This window comes from Gorilla gorilla, chromosome 21, assembly GCF_029281585.2.
Source record: "Gorilla gorilla gorilla isolate KB3781 chromosome 21, NHGRI_mGorGor1-v2.1_pri, whole genome shotgun sequence".
In the NCBI taxonomy this organism is placed as follows: domain Eukaryota; kingdom Metazoa; phylum Chordata; class Mammalia; order Primates; family Hominidae; genus Gorilla; species Gorilla gorilla.
In genome coordinates, this window is record NC_073245.2 from 29656526 (window position 1) to 29678255 (window position 21730).

At 46.9% G+C, this 21730-nt stretch overlaps 1 protein-coding gene across 1 annotated transcript in view; it reads left to right on the forward strand.

Annotated features, from left to right (window-relative positions):
- Positions 1-21730, forward strand: part of SLC24A3 (solute carrier family 24 member 3) — a 507527-nt gene that overhangs the window by 440553 nt on the left and 45244 nt on the right. The window contains exons 8-9 of the mRNA XM_004061869.5: positions 12041-12066; positions 19661-19714. Coding sequence (XP_004061917.3) covers positions 12041-12066; positions 19661-19714 — 80 coding nt within the window. The remainder of the gene's footprint in view (positions 1-12040; positions 12067-19660; positions 19715-21730) is intronic.

The following is a 21730-nucleotide window of genomic DNA, read 5'->3' on the forward strand; positions in this document are numbered from 1 at the left end:
TCAGTGGCTCTGTGTCATTTGTGGGGAAAAACTCATACTCTTTAGTGTGGCAAGCTGGGCTGTCCAAAAAAAAAGGGTGAAAAATTGGGAAGAACATTGAAATAGGAGTCAGGAGATCTGACTCCTAGTTCTGCTTGCCCCTTTACCATCATGGTTAATTTTATGTGTCAACTCGACTGGGCTAAGGTGTGCCCAGAGGGCTGGTGAAAGTATTTCTGGCTGTCTGTGAGAGTGCTTTTCAGAGGAGATCAGCGTTTGAATCCTAGAAGATCACCCTCCCCACGGTGAATGAGCATGATCCAATTCACTGAAGGCCCGAATAGAACAAAAAGGCAGAAGGGTGAATTTGCCTTTTCTGCTTGAGCTGGGCTATGAATCTTCTCCTGTCCTCAGACATCAGTGCTCCAGGTTCTTGGGCCTTTGGATTCAAACTGGGACCTACAGCATTGGCTTCCCTGGTTCTCAGGCCTTCGGGCTTAAACTTGCACCACACCACAGGCTTTGTAGATGGAAGGTCATGAGACAACTCAGCCTCCATTGTACTGTGAGCCAATCCCTCATAGCAAATCTTCATTTTATATATGTATATCTTTTGTTGGTTCAGTGTCTCTGAAGAGCCCTAATACAGCCCTCACTGGCTGTCATGACCTGGGAGAAATCAATCTCTCTAGGTTTCAGTTTTCTTACCGACACAATAGGAATAGATCAACTAAAGGGTCTACTCACCTGTTTGACAAAGCTCCTACCAGTAGACTATTTTATTGTAAATCTTTATACAAATAAAATGAACATGAGGGTTGACGTGAGATTTTCCCTGAGGAACCAGACAGGTACTTCAGTGACCGGCAGTTTCTGACACTGAAAATCTTGAGTTTACAAACCATCACAAGGTTTGCCAGCAAGTCAATATTCCCTTAAAATGTGCTCTCAATTTTGTCCTCCAGTGTCCCCAGATTAAAACAGGAAGGGAACTGGACCTACCATGCTCCCCTAATTCCAGGGTCCCTTTATCATTGGGAGGGTTAGAACCCACCCCACAGAGCAGAGAGGTTCAGAATGTCATGCTGGAACTGAAGACATGCTTCTGTTAGGAGATTTAAGGACATACATGAACTATATTCTTATTCTCAGTTATTACCTGTGAAAAGGGTATGATCACCTGGAACCCAAGGACTCTTCCCAGGCTTCTCTAATACCCCTTCCAGCAAGCTTCATCCTTCTATGCACAAACCCACACTGACTGTGTGCACTCTGCTCTTCTGCCATTACAGGATGTTGGGATGATTTTTGAAAAAAATTTTTTTTCAAAAGACATGGTTAGGGAACAGTGTCAATGAACACAGCCCTCTACTTTGCTGAATTCCAGAAGGAGATGACTGTGCTCATGAAGACAAGGTGGTGGAACAGAATGGAGCAGATTTGGATCTTCTGGGAACACAGACTTAACCACACACTCCCAACAGCAGTTCTGCTGGTGTTGGCTTCTTTCCCTGTTTTCCGCATAGACACTAACTGGACTATGTGTGAAATCACTTGTCTTCTGTTCAGTGTATCTGGATATATCAAAGATAAAATGAATGTAATTGTTGTTAATGACGTGTGAATAAGTAAAGAGGTTTTGCTTCTTTGGGCTTTGAGTAACTCCCTCACCCGAGCCTGGTCTTTGGGCAAAGCAATCATCTGCCCTCAGGGTGCAGCATATAAACCCCAGAGCTGAGCTAGCTGAACACGCAGGCTGCCAGGGCAACTCCATATTTCATTCAGACAGCAACAAACCACATAAGCAAATGATTCTTTGCTGTTACCTGAAGATGTGGACTGTGTATTTACAGACCAGTTGTCAAGGCTAGAGTTTTGTGATTTGAGAAAAATTACATCTCTCCACTGTTAAGAAGAAATAGAAAAGATAAAGTTTGAGTCCTCAAGGTTAGGTCTTGGTTCTTTTTACTTTAACTGGTGTTCCTCCAACTTCAGTCTACACTGGAAACACCCAGGATGCCTATTTAGTTCAACAGGCTCTTGGGTAGGGCCTGGGAAATCGCATTTTAACCAACATCTTCCCTCCCCCACAGGTGATTCTGATGCCACTAGCATCAGAGAAACTGCACCTTGAGAAACACAACTTTAAATATGGCTGGAAACCATTTCCTTGGGGTATTCATCTGTTGCATAGAAATGATAATTTCTAGAGTCAGTTTTGAGATTCCCAAAGGAAAGGAATCATAGCAGCCTAAGTAACTTTAGTTGCCTGGATTTCTGACTATTGCTAGTCTGAGTAGACTCTTAACTCTTGTTAAATGGTGGCCAAACTCCCAGGGTCATTTTTCCATGAAATTTGAAACTGTCCATGAGGAGTAAAACAGAGTTTCACACTCAAAAGTGCTGCAGTTCACAAAGTACCTCTCACAATGTCTCCATATCTATTCCATGCCCCCAGCCAGAGGCTACAGGTCGCACGCACTCTGTGTCTTTTTTCTTATTCTCCTCTTTCTGTTTCCCCTAATATCATGGTAACAACATCATTTTTCTTCTGATTTCCCTTAGGTAATACTAAGTTTCTCTATAGGACTCTGCAATGAGCACTTGACATTCCTTTATTTAAAAGCCCTTCCTCGTACCCACAAAATAATTACCAACCTTCCCAAACAATGCATTCAACTCTTCGGGTTTTTTCAAACCACTCTCCCTATTATACAGCACTGAAATGTTCAGAAGGCGTATAACTGTCGGCGTCCTGAGGTTGTGCAATAAAGAGCTCCTTCACCTAGAGGGCAAGTCAGGATTAAGCAGGATCAGATGCTGTTCTGTGTACACGCTCACCAAGGGGTTCTTCAGACCTCAGCAGAGGAGCCCTGGAGACAAACCATGGGGCCTGGAGACCCACAGAGAGGCATGGCGACTTCTCCAGAGACGCTGATGGCTGCTGAGGGGCCAAGGGTTCAGAGGAGGGTCAGGAAAGCGCTAATAGAGTCCTTAAGACCTGGATTCAAAATGGCTGAAATGTCAGCTGATGCGGGCGGGGCATGCCGGGGTGGACAAGCAAAACCACAGGAGCAGGAAGCGCACGTGCATTCCGAAACCAACAGAGCTCAGAACAGTTCACTCGGACGGAGACGTGGGGCGGTCCACTTCCCTATTCGGGTATTTCACCTAAACTTTCCTCTGTGCTATTTTCTAGTTTGCTTGTTTGAAGGAGAAGCAAAAGAAATGAATTTAGTCATTGTCTAAAGCAATTATAATTTCAAAAACATAAAGTGTGTGCTTCTCGGGGCCCTTCCCCAGCCCCAGTCAACTTTCCCTTAGCCCTGGTGACATTCCGTACTTTGAAACATCTGGCCAGCTGTGGAGAGGCTGGACAGGGGCTCTGAAAGCGTTGAGGAGGCTCCCCCAATGCCTTCAGTCTCTTTTTGCAAGACAGACATCACCTTTTAAGTCCTGAACGAGTTCTAGGTTCTTTAGAGCCCTTCCTTGTGCCCATTCACCCAACAGCCAGGTGCAAATTATTGCAGATTCTTCGCTGCTTCTCCTCTGCCCCCAGTGAGCACTTCAACTTTGGGTATCTCCGGCCTCCCAGTCCTGTCTTTTCTCCAAATTCCAGCAGACGGACAGTTTTTTGTATTGAAATGTTACTGTAATTTACATAATCAGGTAATTTACATAAATGCAAATGATTCATTACATAGGCAGTCTAGCAGCTGCTCTAAAAGAAATACTTTATTTTTACCCTTCGTCTCTGCTGGAGGACGGGGACTGTGAACATGGAGAGGAGGGCAGCCCTCAGGGGAAGCAGATAGGCCTATGGGACAGGTCCCAGGTAACGTGGGTCAGCTTGAAACTCCAAATTCACAAGTGCTGTCTGTCTGCTGATGGGCCAGGTGAGCCCTTGGCAGCAGTTTGGGGGTCTTCAGGGCAACCTGAACACTGGCACAGCAGCGAGGTTCCTTCACACCAACACGTCTCCTTCCTTCCCTGGGACATTCATTGTCATGGCACCGAGTGAATGGAACCCAGGGGGATATGAGAGAGTTCAGCTGACTCACCTGCCACAGGTGCCCAGCACTTCTAGCAGAATTTACATGGTGATAGAAATGGCCTACAATCTTGTGCTGTCCAATGTGGTAGCCACTAGTCACACGTGGCTACTGACAGGCAACTAGTGGGACCAAGGAACTACACTTCTTATCTTATTAATTTTAATTTTTAACAAGCATAGACTTGATCCTCAGCAGGGGACTGTGTTGGGTCTACTGATAATTACTTTTTAGTTTAATGCTCGTGACTATGCAAGCAAGCTATTTTGTGAGTCCCACCTTAGAGATGGCATCACCAGGGCTCTGGTGGTTAAATGATTCACCCAAGGTCAGGGACCGGTAATACCTTGAGTTTGCCAGAACAGGTGTCTGACATGGTGCAGCTCTACTGCCCCAATATAGAATTTGGACATTCCCTCCAATAAAATCCTCCTCTTACAGTCTTTAAAATCATCCTACCCCACCACCCACTCCCCCTATTAGAGACGAGGGTTACCTTCACTTACTTTGTGGTCTAGTTTTTAGGCAGAAGGGAACAGCTCCAGCCACCCCCTGCTAGAATTTTTTCATTAAAATAACTAATCTGAAATAATCTGGAAATGATTGTTATCTTGCTCTTTCTGTGATAGAGAAGAAATCTCAGAGGTCGTGTGGAAGTCTGTCCATCACCGGCAGCTGGCTGACCTCCAAGGCCCTGCCCCTCTGACCCATCACCCTCCCCTCCTGCACCCATTTTTCATGGGAATTAACCTCTTCTCTCTCCAATTTAGAAACTTGGGGTTCTTATTTTTCTATTTCAATGGCTTTTGAAGTACATGTGGTTTTTGGTTACATGGATGAATTATATAGTGGTGAAGTCTGAGATTTTAGCATGCCCTTCACCGGAGTAGTGTACATTATACCCAATACGTAGTTTCTTTATCCCTTGCCCCTCCTCCCACCCCCCCCACCTTCTAAGTCTCCAAAGTCCATGACACCACTCTGTATGCCTTTGCATACACATAGCTTAACTCCCACTTACAAGTGAGAACATACGGTATTTGATTTTCCATTCCTGGGTTACTTCACTTAGAATAATGGCCTCCAGCTCCATCCAAGTTGCTGCAAAAGATATTATTTCGTTTCTTTCTGTGGCTCAGTAGTATTCCATGGTGTATATAAGCCATATTTTCCTTATCCACTCATTAGCTGATGAGAACTCAGGTTAGTTTCATATCTTTGCAACTGTGAATTGTGCTGTGATAAACATACTCACGCAGGTGTCTTTTTGATAGAATGATTTCTTTTCTTCGGGGTAGATACCCAGTAGTGGGATTGCTGGATTGAAGGGTAGATCTACTTTCAGTTCTTTAAGAAATTCTCATACTGGAAAACTTGAGGTCCTTCAGCTCATTGTGCCCTCATTACATTTCAGCTCTCAGGTCTTTCAGCTCATTTTGCCCTCATTACATTTCAGCTCTCTTTCTGGCAAAGTCGGAATAACTATGGTAGCAAGAAGATCCTCACTGAAAATGACTTTGACAGAATTTTAAGATCCTTAAACAAATCGACTATGGTCTTACAAAGGTCGCCTGTTTTGTAATCCCTGCTGTCGACAGGAGGAAGGAAAGCCCTGCTTTAATGACACTGGGTAAACTAGGAGGCCGGTTACACTCTCATTTGCTGCTTGGACAGGGAAGTGCATCCGCTGGCCTGGAGACCCCAGAGAGGAGCCTCTCATCTCTAACAAGGAAAACAACGTGGAAACTGTAGCTATGTGTTTGATTTTGGTTTTCCCTGCCCAGCAAACATAGTCCTTTCAGTTTAACAACCCCCATCTCCTATATCCTCAGTACTTACCCTTTTTTCTTTCCTGTAGCCTGCCTTTATATATTTATACAACATGATCAGCTCTGCTAAAGCCCTGCCCGTAGGTCATTTTTTCCCTGCCCTTCTGCAACCACAACCTTCATCAATCAAGCCTATAAGACATCCTGAAGTAGGAATTTCTGCTTAACTTTGAAATATAAGTGATACTGGTGCCTAACAGCCAGCTTCCCAGTGTATTCCGTTGGATCCCTCTCCTCAGATGAAATCACCGTGGCCTTAGCTAAGCCGTCTGCACCCCCACCCAAGAGCTGAAGAAGTGAGAACTACACCCACTCAAGGGAGTTCCCGTGATATTGAGTGGGAAAAGTCTACGGGGGGCTGTTTTCTTTGCAGCAAGGAAGGAAAGAGTTTCAGGTTTCAGTCTCTTGAAAGAAAACGATGATGTTGATTTTCTCCTATTATTTTCACTGCTTAAAATTCTCATGGTGCCAGTGATTACAATACATGCTATGAAGTCTTAGCTTCAGCAGTGCGGCCTCTCCTGCTTCATGGTGACAATTTACAGTAAGCAAACCCAGGGGCTGACACGGCGATGTTGAGACAGCCACCTGCCTCCCAGCTCAGCCAGCCTCTTCTCTCCCGCGTATACTAGGGGCTCCTGGCTCTTCCTCCCCTGCTCCTCCATGTTGAGCACTCCATTCCCTTGGCAGCTCCCTGGGTTGTTCTGATATCCAGGGATTCGCCGGCCTGATGTAAGCCCGTCTTGCTTGGAAGAATTCTGGAGCAGACACCAGGAATGAAAAGCCGGTTTCCATGGTACCCAGCCGTTTCTCTGAAGCCTGGAGGAAATGAGTGCTTTTTTCAAATTCATTCCTGTTTAACATTTAGCTCAGCAGCAGAACATGTGGAAACCTCAGGGCGAAGCCAAGGGTATCTTTGGATGAACCACATGTGGGTCAGAGGGCAGAGGCCCCCTGACCAGCTGGTGCTCAGCAGATCTGAGACCCAGCTGTCAGTGTCACCCTTGGTGGTCTCTGGGCTATCGCAGAGCCTGGCCCCCAAACAGAACCAACAGGGCACAGAGAGAAGAACTGCTTACCCAAGGGTTGCTTTCACAAATCTGATGGGGAAGAAGCTGAGTCAGTTCCAAAGCCCACAACAGGAGGTCCGTCAAGTGCAACTCATCGTTGAGGACTGAGTGTTGACCCCAGGACAGAGCAGCAGGCAGGACCTTCCCCTGGAACACCACCTTGCCTCAAGACAGCAGTAGCTAAAGCCGCCTTCAGTAGGCTGCCTGCCTTGAGGTGATTCCCTTCCTTCCAGGAGATTTAATAGAACTGCGAAAATGGACTTGAACTGACTTCATTTCAACTTCACTACCTTGGCAGGCTGGACATGGAGGGAGGACTGGAACGTGAGCACCACTTAGTGGTCATTTGCAGGAACTGCGGGTGCAACTTGTAGTCTAGAAAGAAATTATTTCAAGTTTCCTTCTACACTAGTAATACTTACCTAAGGGGTGGGGGATGTTGCTTTGATTTCTTTTACTCTCAGCTAGTAGAGCAGAAACTACAGAGGGATGTGCAACACGTGTCTTAAGTGTATTGAATAACATGAAATCTTTAAGGAATAACAAATTCATTTCCTAACCTTCAGCAAATTCAAGTGAAAGGAACCTCATCCTTGTCGTTTGAAGAGTTTTCTGAGGGAGCGATTCAAATGCTCCATCAACATGGTCCAGCAAGGTACCCTCCCGATAGAACGTTGTGCAAGCAGCGCCAGTCCTAATTTCCAGTCTTCGGAAGAGGCGATGACCAGCTGCTTGTTCTCCAAATAACAGCACTGAATGTTCACAGGCAGTTCATAGCTCATCTCCACCTTCTTTCTCATGATGAGGAAGCCCTGCTTCTGTTTAGAGTTTTTTTAGAGACAGGGTCTTGCTGTCTCCCCAAGGCTGGAATGCAGTGGCCAAATCATAGCTCACTGCAGCCTCAAACTCGTGGCTCTCAAGTGATTCTCCCATCTTGATCTCCCAAGGTGCTAGGATTACAGGCATGAGCCACTGTGCCAAGCCAATTTAGATTTTCTCAGAGTCCTGATTTCTAGTCCCTTTTGTTCATTTCATTGTTCTTTTCTGAGTCCTCTCATTCCTCCACACAGTCCTCTCAAAGGAGAAGGATAAACCCGAATGATGTTTGCCGTCAGCCACAGGGTAGAGAAGCCCTGGCTTTGTGGAGGCCTCCTCCTCCTCCACCTCCTCCTCCACCTCCTCCTCCTCCACCTCCTCCTCCTCCTCCACCTCCTCCTCCACCTCCTCCTCCTCCACCTCTTCCTTCACCTCCTCCTCCTCCACCTCCTCCTCCTCCTCCTCCTCCTCCACCTCCTCCTCCACCTCCTCCTCCACCTCCTCCTCCACCTCCTCCTCCTCCTCCTCCTCCTCCTCCACCTCCTCCTCCTCCACCTCCTCCTCCACCTCCTCCTCCTCCTCCTCCTCCACCTCCTCCTCCACCTCCTCCTCCACCTCCTCCTCCTCCTCCTCCTCCTCCACCTCCTCCTCCTCTTCCTCCACCTCCTCCTCCTCCACCTCCTCCTCCACCTCCTCCTCCTCCTCCTCCACCTCCTCCTCCACCTCCTCCTCCTCCTCCTCCTCCACCTCCTCCTCCACCTCCTCCTCCACCTCCTACTCCTCCTCCTCCACCTCCTCCTCCACCTCCTCCTCCTCCTCCTCCTCTTCCTCCACCTCCTCCTCCTCCACCTCCTCCTCCACCTCCTCCTCCTCCTCCTCCAACTCCTCCTCCTCCACCTCCTCCTCCACCTCCTCCTCCTCCTCCTCCTCCTCCACCTCCTCCTCCACCTCCTCCTCCTCCTCCTCCAACTCCTCCTCCTCCACCTCCTCCTCCACCTCCTCCTCCTCCTCCTCCTCCTCCACCTCCTCCTCCTCCACCTCCTCCTCCTCCTCCACCTCCTCCTCCTCCTCCACCTCCTCCTCCTCCACCTCCTCGTCCTCCTCCTCCTCCACCTCCTCCTCCTCCACCTCCTCGTCCTCCTCCTCCTCCTCCTCCTCCACCTCCTCCTCCACCTCCTCCTCCACCTCCTCCTCCACCTCCACCTCCTCCTCCTCCACCTCCTCCTCCACCTCCACCTCCTCCTCCACCTCCTCCTCCTCTACCTCCTCCTCCTCTTCCTCCACCTCCTCCTCCTCCACCTCCTCCTCCTCCTCCTCCACCTCCTCCTCCACCTCCACCTCCTCCTCCTCCACCTCCTCCTCCACCTCCTCCTCCTCCTCCTCCACCTCCTCCTCCACCTCCTCCTCCTCCTCCTCCTCCACCTCCTCCTCCACCTCCTCCTCCACCTCCTACTCCTCCTCCTCCACCTCCTCCTCCACCTCCTCCTCCTCCTCCTCCTCTTCCTCCACCTCCTCCTCCTCCACCTCCTCCTCCACCTCCTCCTCCTCCTCCAACTCCTCCTCCTCCACCTCCTCCTCCACCTCCTCCTCCTCCTCCTCCTCCTCCACCTCCTCCTCCTCCACCTCCTCCTCCTCCTCCACCTCCTCCTCCTCCTCCACCTCCTCCTCCTCCACCTCCTCGTCCTCCTCCTCCTCCACCTCCTCCTCCTCCACCTCCTCGTCCTCCTCCTCCTCCTCCTCCTCCACCTCCTCCTCCACCTCCTCCTCCACCTCCTCCTCCACCTCCACCTCCTCCTCCTCCACCTCCTCCTCCACCTCCACCTCCTCCTCCTCCACCTCCTCCTCCACCTCCACCTCCTCCTCCACCTCCTCCTCCTCTACCTCCTCCTCCTCTTCCTCCACCTCCTCCTCCTCCTCCTCTTCATCTACCCTTATGCATTCTGAGTGATGGGGCATCTTCACACCAGGCAGAGATCAAAGGGGAAACTATATCAGTTATTTGCATGTTTCCAGATCTCCTCCATTAGTTAGTACTTGTAGTGAGATCACCTGCATTTCTCTTTCCCTGTCTGCCTCCCTGAACCATATCCCCAACCACAACTCCCCAAGCCACAACCATCCTCTTGACTCCAGGGTCATGAAGCTCTGGCCCTAATTGCATATTTTGTCCAATCTCACCCGGATTTGCCCACTGTTTCTCTGATTATTGTGCTCCTGTTTGGGGTCCCTCCTAAAATTAAGCCCAATCTCATTTTTTCTTTGCTATGATCATTGAAATGATCAGTAGCTAAAGTCCTATGAATCTCAGGGCTGACTGCTAGCAGACAGGAAGAGTACTTTCTTCCAGGGTGAGCGATCTCCAAGCTTTTCCTTTGCAGAATCTGTGCCCACCTATGGGGAGGATCACTCAGAATAAGGGCTTTCTAAAAGCTGCTTTCATATTCTATGTTATTGCCTGCCTTCCCTGATAGAAGAAAATTAAATTGGCCTGGTCTAATAAACTCTTTCTCAATATCTTCTGTTCTCTTAAGTGGCTACAAATTGATTGTTCCAGCCTGCTGCAAGGACTAATATTGAATTAACCTCAATTAATACAAAATGTTTTCTATCTTAAATAATTTGATCTGCTCCATGATTTTTTGGCAACAATCTTTTTTCAAAAAAAGAAAGTTGGGGGGGTTATACAAAAGAGCTGTCAATGCCTTCTAGGGGTTGGGTTCCATGCCATTCAACCTGGATTATGAGATTGTTGCCTTTATTTCTTTAATTCTCTGCCCATTCTAGTTTGACATTGTCATCCCAGTGTCAACTTGTTGAATCTGATAATAAAGATGAAAGTAACAAAAATGATGAAGCCCACGTTTCCAATGGCTTGTTGGGAAGAATGAGTTACAAATGAGCACAGCTCCTTCCTCCTCATCCTCATTTTGACCTTCAAGATAATTGGAAAGAGTTGCTTTACGCGCTTTGTGACTGGTGCCCTGAGGTGTTCTCTACGTCTCTACCCAGCTGATGGTTACTGCCCTGGCTGGGGGCTGATGCCATGCCCACTTTGTTAACTGAGTTTCCCATCTCCAAGTTGTGATGGCAGTTGACACCCAGAGTGTCCTGCAAATGTCTGCTTCAGTCTGCCGAGGGCTGCTGCCTCTAAAGGAAAGGCCACTCTGGGACGACCATACTCAAAGCAGTTGTCCCTCAGGAGTATGAGAAGAAAGAGCTATAAACCATGTCCTCGGCTTCCTACTTCTATGAAATATAGGTGTACTCATTTGGTTTCGGCAACATGTCATCAGCCATGTGTGTCATGAAAAGGACACCAAATTCGGAGCTGGGGCTGAGTTCTCGAGCCAATTCTGCAGCAAATGGAGCAACCCTAGGAAAATTACTTATGTTCTCTGTGACTCAGTTTCCCTGTATAATCAAAGGATTACACTAGGCTTCCCCCCCTGCCCCCACAAGGTGGGAAATGATTTTAGATGGTATATAGACCAGGACTTCAGTAGATTAAATCCTGCCCTGTATTCTCTCTATATTCTCTTTCAAGTCCTAACTGATGAGTAAACCTCAGTGGGGTGCTAGTGTGCCTTTGACTGTTCTGACCCCTAATAATCTTCCTTAGTGAAAGGGCAGGACCATGCCCAGGGCTTGGGCAGCCAACAGTGTCCAGATGGGATTTGCAAACACCATTTGTTGTTATTACACTTATTTTTCGGGGTGATGGCAAGGAGTGTTGATCCCCTACTTCTGGTTGTGATGTGAAGTTTCCTTTGAAAATAAATTATTTTAAGGAAACAAAAAAAATCAATTAAAAGAAAAAATTGAGCCCATAGAAGTCCAAGCACTTGCATAAAAACTGAAGATGCACAGACATGCAGAAATCTTACAGAGACTAATATTTGGAAGAACCTGCTGAGCTCCTACATCCCCTTGCAGATCTAAGATTCTACAATGGGCCTTGCTTTACAAAGCAGGTTAGTCACACTTCCCCGTCACTCTGATGTTGTACAGAAATTGCAGGAAGAAGGGAATTACCTGAGGCTGTTCTTTTCCACACATGCCCACCCTGATCTACCAACACCTCCTTCCACTAACACTGGCCAAAGGCCAAACCAGTACAGAGGGAAGTTTACCCACAGGGACTCCAGGTCCCAGGACAACCCAGTCCTGATTACAACATCCCAGGAACAAGGTGGACACTGTGTGCAGCCTTAAAGCATGTGTGTGTGTGTGTGTGTGTGTGTGTGTGTGTGTGTGTGTGTGTGTCTAATCTTCTATTCTTTTTATTTTTTCACAGTTTATTTATGATGAAAAAGTTTCCTGGTAAGTACCTCTCTTTCCCCTTCTCATTTCTGAATGTTATGTTGCAGAGCCAAATATATTGAAGACCAGTGTTGGGATTCAAGAAAGAAAGGGAAGTGTCATGACAGCTTAGAATGAGGAGAATTTCCTAGGAACCCTCTGCACACCTCAGGGGAGAAATTAAATTCATTTTCACAGAGTCAAGACCTTTCCTCTTGGGCTAGAGTGGTGGGGTTCTATATGAGACCCTAATATCTAAATGTCTTTATTATCCTATGTCTGGACATCATGGCTTAGCTGTGTCTTTCCACAGTCAGCCATGTGCTAGGGTACAGTTAAGATTTGACTGATTTTTTGGCCGGGCACAGTGGCTCACGCCTGTAATCCCAGCACTTTGAGAGGCCAAGGCGGGTGGATCACGAGGTCAGGAGATCGAGACCATCCTGGCTAATATGGTGAAACCCCGTCTCTACTAAAAATACAAAAAATTAGCCGGGCGTGGTGGTAGGCACCTGTAGTCCCAGGTACTCAAGAGGCTGAGGCAGGAGAATGGCATGAACCTGGGAGGTGGAGCTTGCAGTGAGCCAAGATCACACCACTGCACTCCAGCCTGGGCGACACAGTGAGACTCCATCCCCCCAACAACAACAACAACAAAAATTGTGTCCAAACCAAGCTCCATGTTCCCAATCCCATGTTTATCTTAGGAATTAGGACCCAGGCACTTCTGTGACCATTAATCCATTAAAGTTCCCACTGACTTTCAAAAGATCTTAGAGCTCTGAAAATTGGTGTTGTTGGGGATGTTTTATTTTGATAGAAACTGTTGCCCAAATTAAATATATGGCAAGACATTTGCATTTGGTCCAACTGTTCAAATCCTCGTTTTCGAGATGGGTTCTGAGCAAATCAAACATGTTTGAAATGGAAATGGAAATCGAGTGTATTGTGCATTCTCGTTACATATTTTCCGAATATTTGATCTACAGAGGTAAGCAATGTGAAATAACATATTAGGAATAGGCGTAGGTAGAAAATCTCCCTGGTATTATTGAAAGCTATGAATGAGCCAGAAAAAGTAGAGTCCACCAGGCTTCACTTTCAGCAAAATGACTGCTAACTCTTTGTTGGTGTGGGCCTCTCTGTATCTGAGGACATCTCTGACTTTCAGAATTAGGGGGCAGTGGAGAACCCATCACATTGATGATAAATGTTACTTGCTATGTCAGGGTATTAAGATACTTTTGCTAACTCTCCTCTTTGCAAGAAGAAAGAGGAGGAGACAGCTAGGAGAAAATGAGAAGGAGGTCTTCTTTGAATCATAGTGACCAATAGGCTGAAAGGAATTGACATGCCCAGGAGGACCCCAGATCAGAGAGCCTCCTTGCTATATCATCCTGGAGGTGGCTGCCAAATGGAGTGAGGGGCATTTTCCCCCCCTGTCCTTGGGGATAAAGTGCAGCACGAGAAAACTTCCAGAAGCTGATGGCGTAGTTAGCACAACCACTGCTCCGCCTTAGCAAACAGTAGGTGCTTCAACGTTGCTCAGTGGTGCTAGTCTTTGCTAATGACACTCCCCAAAAGACAAACAAGTTGTGATCACAGTTGATCTCAGAAATGTGTGTGCTGCTGTTGTGCAGAAACATGTTAGGAAAAGCTACCCAGGATGGTTTGCTGTCAGCCTTAGAGGGAGCCGTCTTTTCTACCACCTCCATGGCATTGCTGTATGAAAGCCATGGCAAGTGAAGAAAGCAGGCTTCACCATCAGCCCATTTCACTCCGTATTCTCAAAACATCTCGGGATAGTTCAGATGGTTTGGAGCAAGAAAAGGAGTGTCTATTTCGTCTTCATTCCTAAGGCTTTTCCCATGATGTTAGGTAACCCCATCCTAGGGTAGGTGCCCGAGCCTGCAGCAGAAGGGTCTAGATTCTGGAAGGTACAAGTCATCAGAGCCCTCGCCCTGAGCACCGAGGCTCCCTCTCATCCAATTATGAGTAAGAGGCTGGGAGGGCCATGGATACATGAGTTGCAAATCCCCAGGTGTGTCTTGATCTATCTGGGGGGCGTTGGAATCATGTCATGCACAGTTGTGGCTTCCAGGGAAGAATTGGCCTGGGGGGCCTTGGTGGCACCAGAACTACATTCTTCCCAGAGCACTGGCCTGTCGTGTAACTTGTTATTACACGCATGGGCTGATGAAGAGCATTTTGCACGTGAGTGAGGCTGAGAAATTAAAGTCTGTGCCACTGGCCCTTATCTACTTTAGGACTCCCGGGGATTTCAACTTCTCATTTAATGGATGAAAAATAATGGAAGTTTAAGAATTTTTTACTGTTCACTTCTTCTATCTTCTTACCAAGCCAATCATGACCATTTATTTTGCTGAAATGGTGCGTCTAGGTGCTGATTTCTCTCTTTAAAATCAGAGTCTTCAGTCTGTGCAATTAAAGCACAGTAACATTTTGAAAATACCTTTAACAGAGAGTTCCATTCCTTGTTATAGAACATTCCAGCATGGCCTAGAGATTTGAAGGCAGGTAACCAGTTCACCCCAAAAAATCCTCAAAAGGAAACAAATTTCAATTGTGTTTATTTCGAAACTACAGTACTCTTTAGGAGGAAGTGAACTTTGTCAAATACAAATACACCAGGACAAAGTACCCCTGTCATGCAGTTCAGATTCTTTCACCATTCCTGAAGCAGCATTCTGCAGGAAGTCACATTCAGTCAAAAAATGGTGGTTGACAGTTAGTCAGGATTGATTTTAGTAGCAGGTACTAGAAGAACCAGCTACAGCGTATTGAATACATACTGGTGTATTTTTCTTACTATCAGTGTCCCGGATGTACGTGGTGCTGTGGCTCTGCATTTCCCCTGGCCTTTGCCTAATGGTCCCAAGATGGCTGCTGCAGCCCCAGCCACCAAGTTCATATTGAAGAAAGGAAGGAGGAAAAAGGGGCACTGTTGTTCTTTTTGGCACACTTCCACGTTGCATCTCTTTGGTTGCAAAAGGGTCTGCCTTGACCACTGAGCAGCCAGGGAGATTAGAATGACCACTTTAGACCAATCATGATTCATGCTCAGGGCCTAGGGGTCAGGCGCACCCTCTCTGAGATCAGAAGGGCTCCATTTGCTGCCTCGACCTAGTGGGTGGGGTTCTCTTAGCAGGGAAGAGGCGGGGGAATAGTGGTGAGTGCATTTCGGTTAGGTGCCCATGTGCTAAAAGACACTTGACATAGGAAGCATCAGCAGGGCATGGTGGCTCACGCCCGTAATTCCAGCTTTTGGGGAGGCTGAGGCAGGTGGATCACTTGAGGTTAGGAGTTCGAGACCAGCCTGGCCAACATGGTGAAAACCCATCTCTACTGAAAATACAAAAATTAGCCAGGCATGGTGATGCACAACTGTAGTCCTGGCTGCTTGGGAGGCTGAGGCTGGAGAATAGCTTGAACCCTGGCAGCGGAGGTTGCCGTGACCCAAGATTGTGCCACTGCACTCCAGCCTGGGTGACAGAGCAAGACTCTGTCTCAAAAAAAAAAAAAAGAAAAACAAGTGTCAGAGGCCCACATATTAGGATGTATGCTCGACCCACAGAGCAAGCCCGTGTTGTTGCCAGAAGGAATTCGGAATGTGGCTTCAGGGAGTCTGAAGGCCCAACAAGAAAACTAAAGAACGCAGGGCGATGGTTTGGTTTCTTCTTTTGAGTCCGAAGTTGTGACTTTGGGAGAGAAAAGAGACCCTGGGATTGCAACCTGGAAACTCTTCCTGGTGGGGCTGGAAAACAGCTTTTGCTGTTCTGGGACGTGTTCAGGAAACCAGAGCCAACAGTGTACCCAGGTGAGGAGAGGAGCAGTCCTCACATCTGAGAAGGAACCATCTTTGGTGAGAATCAGGGACCCATTGAAAATGATTCAAAATGGAAGCCTGGGGAGGGAAGAAACAAACCCAGATCAGCTACAGAATGGGATCCTCAGAGGACAGCGGGTGAGGTGTGCTCAGGAGGAAAGGGGAGAAGGTGCCCAGCGTCCTAGGTGAAAGGGCAAGAAAGGGGATCAAGGAGGGCCGAGTGACTTCCAAGGTCTGGATGCTTCCTAAGCACCTCCTCTACACCAGGGAAACATGTCATACAAAACCAGAGCTGGCCCGACCTGGAGCTCTCTCAGGCTGGAGGGATGCAGACCCTTGTCATGTAACTATGGGACCACATGGAGAGGCTCACCACACTGAGGAGAGGGGGTGGGGGGAAGGGCCCTGAAGAGCATTAGGCCAAGGCTTGATGATCCAAATTCAACCAGGTCAAAAATGCATGAGGAACAGCAGGTGGGGCGGCACAGAGGCCTCCTAGAGCCCACTGGGTTCACTGGGGAGGAAGCCTGGTGAGCCCTGTGTCTGAACGCCAACACAGCAAACTTGAAATGTCAACAAAAGCAAGGAATCTCATCCTACAGGCATCTCTGCAAAATGGCCAGAGAGAACCTGGTTTGAATATTGCAACAGAAGGGCTTTTGATGAGTAAAAAATTGAAAAGATCTAAAAGAATTAGAAAGAGCATACATACACCTGTTTAGAAAGTGCTGGACTTAATTCAATCTGACTATAATATTTCATTAAAGTTGATTCATTTTCTGGTGACTTCTCACTGAATCTATTAAAATGCATCTAAGCAATAACGTGACATCCCTTCAGAACCTGGGAGCCTGTTCCTTCCAAATGAATGGGCTGTGAATAAATCTCACTTTTCACCATGAAGTGTATGCTACGTATACATTGGTGTCGATGAGATAAGAACTATGTTCAGGCCACTGGAGGCATTTTGCAACTGAAATTTGATGTTTGGAGGGAGTGTCACCTGCACAGATGAGCTGAGGGCTGCTTTGTGCTGGGGAGAAGAGGCAAGTGGGCAAGACCTGGGGGTGTCTGCGTGGGGAGAAATCAGTTGTCGGCATTTTAAATCTCTGGATAATGAGACACCAGATACCAGGGAAGGTGTCAGGTGTGAGGAGTGGTGTCAAGTGACTGCTAGAAACAGGTGTTAGTTACATAATAAATGAGTAATAAATATATAAACAAGATAATCACAGACTGCTTAGAGGTTTGAAGAACATAAACAGGGTCATGTGAGAGAAAGTCGGGCAGGGGCAGGCAGGGAAGATTGCTTGGAAGAGGTGATATTTAAAAGCTGGTATCTGCAGGATAAAAGTGGCCAGCCAAGGAGTGAAGGGAAAGCCATTCCTGGCCAAAAGAACATTCAGTGCAAAGGCTCTGGGAGAGGGAAAGAGACGGCTGTGTGCAAATGAAAGGCTATTGAGATGGGGCACAGATAGGACACAAGACAACATGGAGACAGAAGAAAAGGCCAGGATTTGCAAGGAAAAAGGAAACTTTCATTTTTTTTCTTAGGCATTTTGGGAAGTAAAGATTTTAAGAAGTGCATTGACATGCTCCCATAGTATCAAGGAAACCAGTTCAGAGGTTGAAGTGAAAATGACCTAGGGAGGGCGCAGTAGAGAAGAAAGAAGTCAGTGATTGATGAAATACTTTTGAGACACAGAGTCCGATGGATATGGGAGTGAGGAAAAGGGAGTGCTCCATATTGATTTCCAGATTCCGGGCTTGACTGGGCAGGGAGTGTTACAGTTGACTGAAAGGACAAAGCCCAGGGTTGTTTTTTTTGTCTGTTTTTTTGTTTTAAGGAGGCTAGGAAATAAGAATGGAGAATTCTGTTCTGATAGACATTTAGACTTCCAGGTGCAGAGGCCAAATATATGAATCTGGAGCTGGAGAGTGGTGTGGTATGGGTGTGTAAATTGGGGGTCATTATCATGTATTTGGTGTTTATAGCAATAGGTCAGGATGAGGTCACCTAGGGAGAAAACATAGGCAATAAAGATGGCCCAATAATGAGAGGATGAACTGAAGGAGTGGAGGAGAAAAGGAGATGGAGAAGGAGAAGCTGGGGGCAGGAAGGAAGCCAGGGGTGTGGCCTCTCGGCAGTCAGAAGAGAAGGTTTTATGAAGCGGGGCAGAGGATCTCCTTTCAGATGCTACCAGGAAATCGAACAGGATGATGGACAACCACCCACTCATGCTTGGATTGATGTGGATGGAAATCACTGGTGCCCATGACAGGTGATTCAGGAGATCGGTGGGTGTGGAAGTTAGGCTAGAGAAATTTGCCAACTGAATGAGAGGCACTGAAATGCAGTGTGCACAGCCCTTTAAGAAGTTTTGCCATGACAGAAGCTGAGAAATGTGGCAGAAATTGAAAGGGCTTGGATACCCTGATTTCCTCTCTCAATAGTGCATCTGAGCACTTTCTAGAATAAATACATACATCTTTGCATAGTTTGTTTTGGAAGGGAGAGGGAAGAAAGGGTTTTACTGTGTCGCCCAGGCTGTGGTGCAGTGGTGTGATCATAGCTCACTGTAGCCTCCATCTCCTGAGCTCAAGCAATCCTCCCGCCTCAGCCTCCCGAAGTAGCTGAGACTCCAGGGGCACACCACCATACCTGGCTAATTTTTTAATTTTTTTCTGGAGACGGGGTCTTGTTATGTTGCTCAGGCTGTTCTGGAACTTGGGGACATAAGTGATCCTTTCCTCTCAGCCTCCCATATTGCTGGGATTACAGGAGCGGGTCACTGTGCCCAGCCTGCATAATCATTCTTAATGGATACATGAACCTACGTATCATTTATGTACCCAGTGCCCTATTTTATAACCACCTGGCTTCCTTCCAGCTTTTCACTTTTTTATAAACACTGCTGCAGGAAAAACCCTTGTGTATGTATCCTTTTCACATTTGACCAAATATTTCTTTAGGATCAGCTTCTAGACATGGAATTTGAAAAGAGAAAAGGAAGGATGGGTATAACCTGGAGTTTCCTCATCTGACCATTCTCCAGTAACCTACCATTGAAGCCAAAATTACTCCCTCAATGAGCTGATTTGATTCTGTAGCTAAAGTGAAACCTGGAAAACAAGCTCCTGGTTTTTAGTTGGAAGCCACTAAGATAAAGAAAACAGAAGTATTCAGACTATTAGAAGCTCAAGGCACATTCTAGCGGGTTTTTCTTTTCTTCCTTCCTGTGGAATGTTTTCCCACTTATTCCTTCTTACTCTTCGACTGGTACCTTCCCTGCCCAGGTTCCGTCTGTCTGTCTGCCTGCCTCTCTCCCCACTTCTACCCTTTATGCCTGGCTCCTATATATCCAACAATCCCTCAGGCATCCCTGGCAATTCCTCTAATTTTAGTTTCCCCTTGTAAATATGTCTGAATAGTTTCAGTGAATGATTAAGCTGAGACCAGATGTATACATATTGACCTATATTCAGCAACGTGTATGAAAGGCTTGCTGCTTTCAAAGAGCTCTTTTAGGTGACAAATAACAGAGAGGAACGGGCATTTTCCCTTTAGGTGAGGAGAGAAGAGAAAGATGGTTGACAGCCTTATGCAGCATAGAGAATGTCTCTAGACCAGGAAATATCCGTCACCTAGCACCGTCTGCCTTCTCCTTACTATCCTGGCCGTTTGCATCAAATATGTCTTTAAAAATGAGGCAGGGGATTTTCACAGATGTCCATGACTGTCTTTAACTGTTCTTGGTTTACACACAGGTGGGAGTCTTTAGTCCTTGTGCTGATGTATCTTATCTACATTGTCATCATGAAGTAAGTAAAATTCTTCATTTCTTTTCCAAAACTGTTTCTTGCATTCCACATTATGTGATGATGTGGGAAGAGGATTGGGGCGGGTATCTGACTGGTTTTTCAGTGTGTATCATCACAGTCACTTGGCTCCCTGCCAGACTGTTGTGAGTCACTGTAATTTTGATTAGTATCAATTGTAGTGACCCCTCCAGCCCATATTCGATGATAGACTCAAAGCTTCAGTGTTTCACTTGAGAACTCTCTAGAACCCCTAATCTCTCTTCAGGATCTGGCAGCTCTGGGAGGTTTCTTCACTCTCTTTCTTAACACAAAGGAGATAAAACTCAATACATTACACTGCTATAGAGGGTGAGAGAAGATGCAAGGTAGTCTGCTGCCAGTCTACTCAATATGGCAGCCAACATGAGCCAGCCATCCGGTGGTCTGTGTAGACCCAGTATCTAGGGCTTGCTTGTGAAGGGAATTCCTAGGGTAGGACCTTCATCAAACATATCCTGGCATGGAATTATCATGAGGTAACTGATGAAGAGTTAGTTAAGAGACAGCTGAAATCATGGATCAAATATCTGTGGACTTCCATTATTCATATGGTATTAGTCATCCACTGCTGCATAACAAACCATCCCAAAACTTAGTGGCTTAAAAGCACAAACATGTATTATCTCACACATTGTCTGAGAGTTAGGAACCGAGGAGCAGCTTAACTGCAAGGTTCTGGCTCAGAGTCTCTCATGAGTTTGCAGCCAGAGCTGCCATCATGTACTGGACTGGTGTGGGAGAACCTGCCTTCAAGCGATGCTGGCTCTTGACTGGCGGGCTGTTTCTCACCACATGGGCTTCTCCCTAGAGCTGCTTGAGTGGCTTCCTCCAGAGCAAGTGGTTCAAGACAGAGAGCAAGAAGGGCCCTGCAGCACCTTTTATAATACCCCAGAAGTCACACGCCATTACTTCTACCATATTCTGTTTATTAGAAGCAAGTCACTAAGTCCAGTCCACACTCAAGGGGCTGACATCACTTAGTGAAGGGAAAAATGTCAAAGAACTGTTGATGTATTTTAAAACCACCATGTTATGACATATGTTCTTTTCCCTCCTGGAGTTGGAGTAGCTTATTTATATCAAGAATTTGCCAGGCGCAGTGGCTCATGCCTGTAATCTCAGCACTTTGGGAGGCCAAGGTGAGCGGATCACTTGAAATCAGGAGTTCGTGACCAGCCTGGCCAACATGGTGAAACCCCATCTCTACTAAAAATACAAAAATTAGCCAGGCCTGGTGGCGTGCACCTGTAATCCCAGCTGCTTGGGAGGAGGCAGGAGAATCGCTGGAACCCGGGAGGCAGAGGTTGCAATGAGCTGAGATCACGCCACCACTCCAGCCTGGGTGACAGAGCGAGACTCCATCTCATTAAAAAAAAAAAAAAAAAAAAGAATTTTATGACCAATGTTTCCCATGCTGTAAGTTAAATGTAAGCACCATGGTGGTAAGCCTGCTGGTTCATCTTTTTGCCAGGCACCACTGGGATGAGGAGGTTATAAAGAATGCAGAGATGTTCTGTGCTGCAACTGCCCAACCCTGTGGGAGCTGCTGCTTTTCCTCTAAATTAGCCCATGTTTCCCCAGCATATGTAGCCGTAGGAGTGACTGCCTTCTCTAGGGGCAAGAAAGTAGAAATCCATCAACAATGGCCAGTTTGGACATATCAGGTAGCAGTCTGGAACTGACACATTAAGGTTTCTTATTGTTGATGCCTGACAAAAGTTAATTCTGGTGACCAGTGACTGAGACACTTGTTGAGAGAAATCAACATGGACATTGGCAAATATCACAGGAGCAATGAAGGTAGAAGCTGGCTTGGCCAGTGCCCAGGGTGGGCTGTAGGCAATCTGCTGCCAGTCTACTCAATATGGGGGCCAACATTTGTGAGGGGAGCCATCCAATGGTTACTGTATACCCCACATCTGGAGCTTAGTGGAGAAGGGCATTCCTAGAGTAGGACCTTAGTCATACATATCCTGG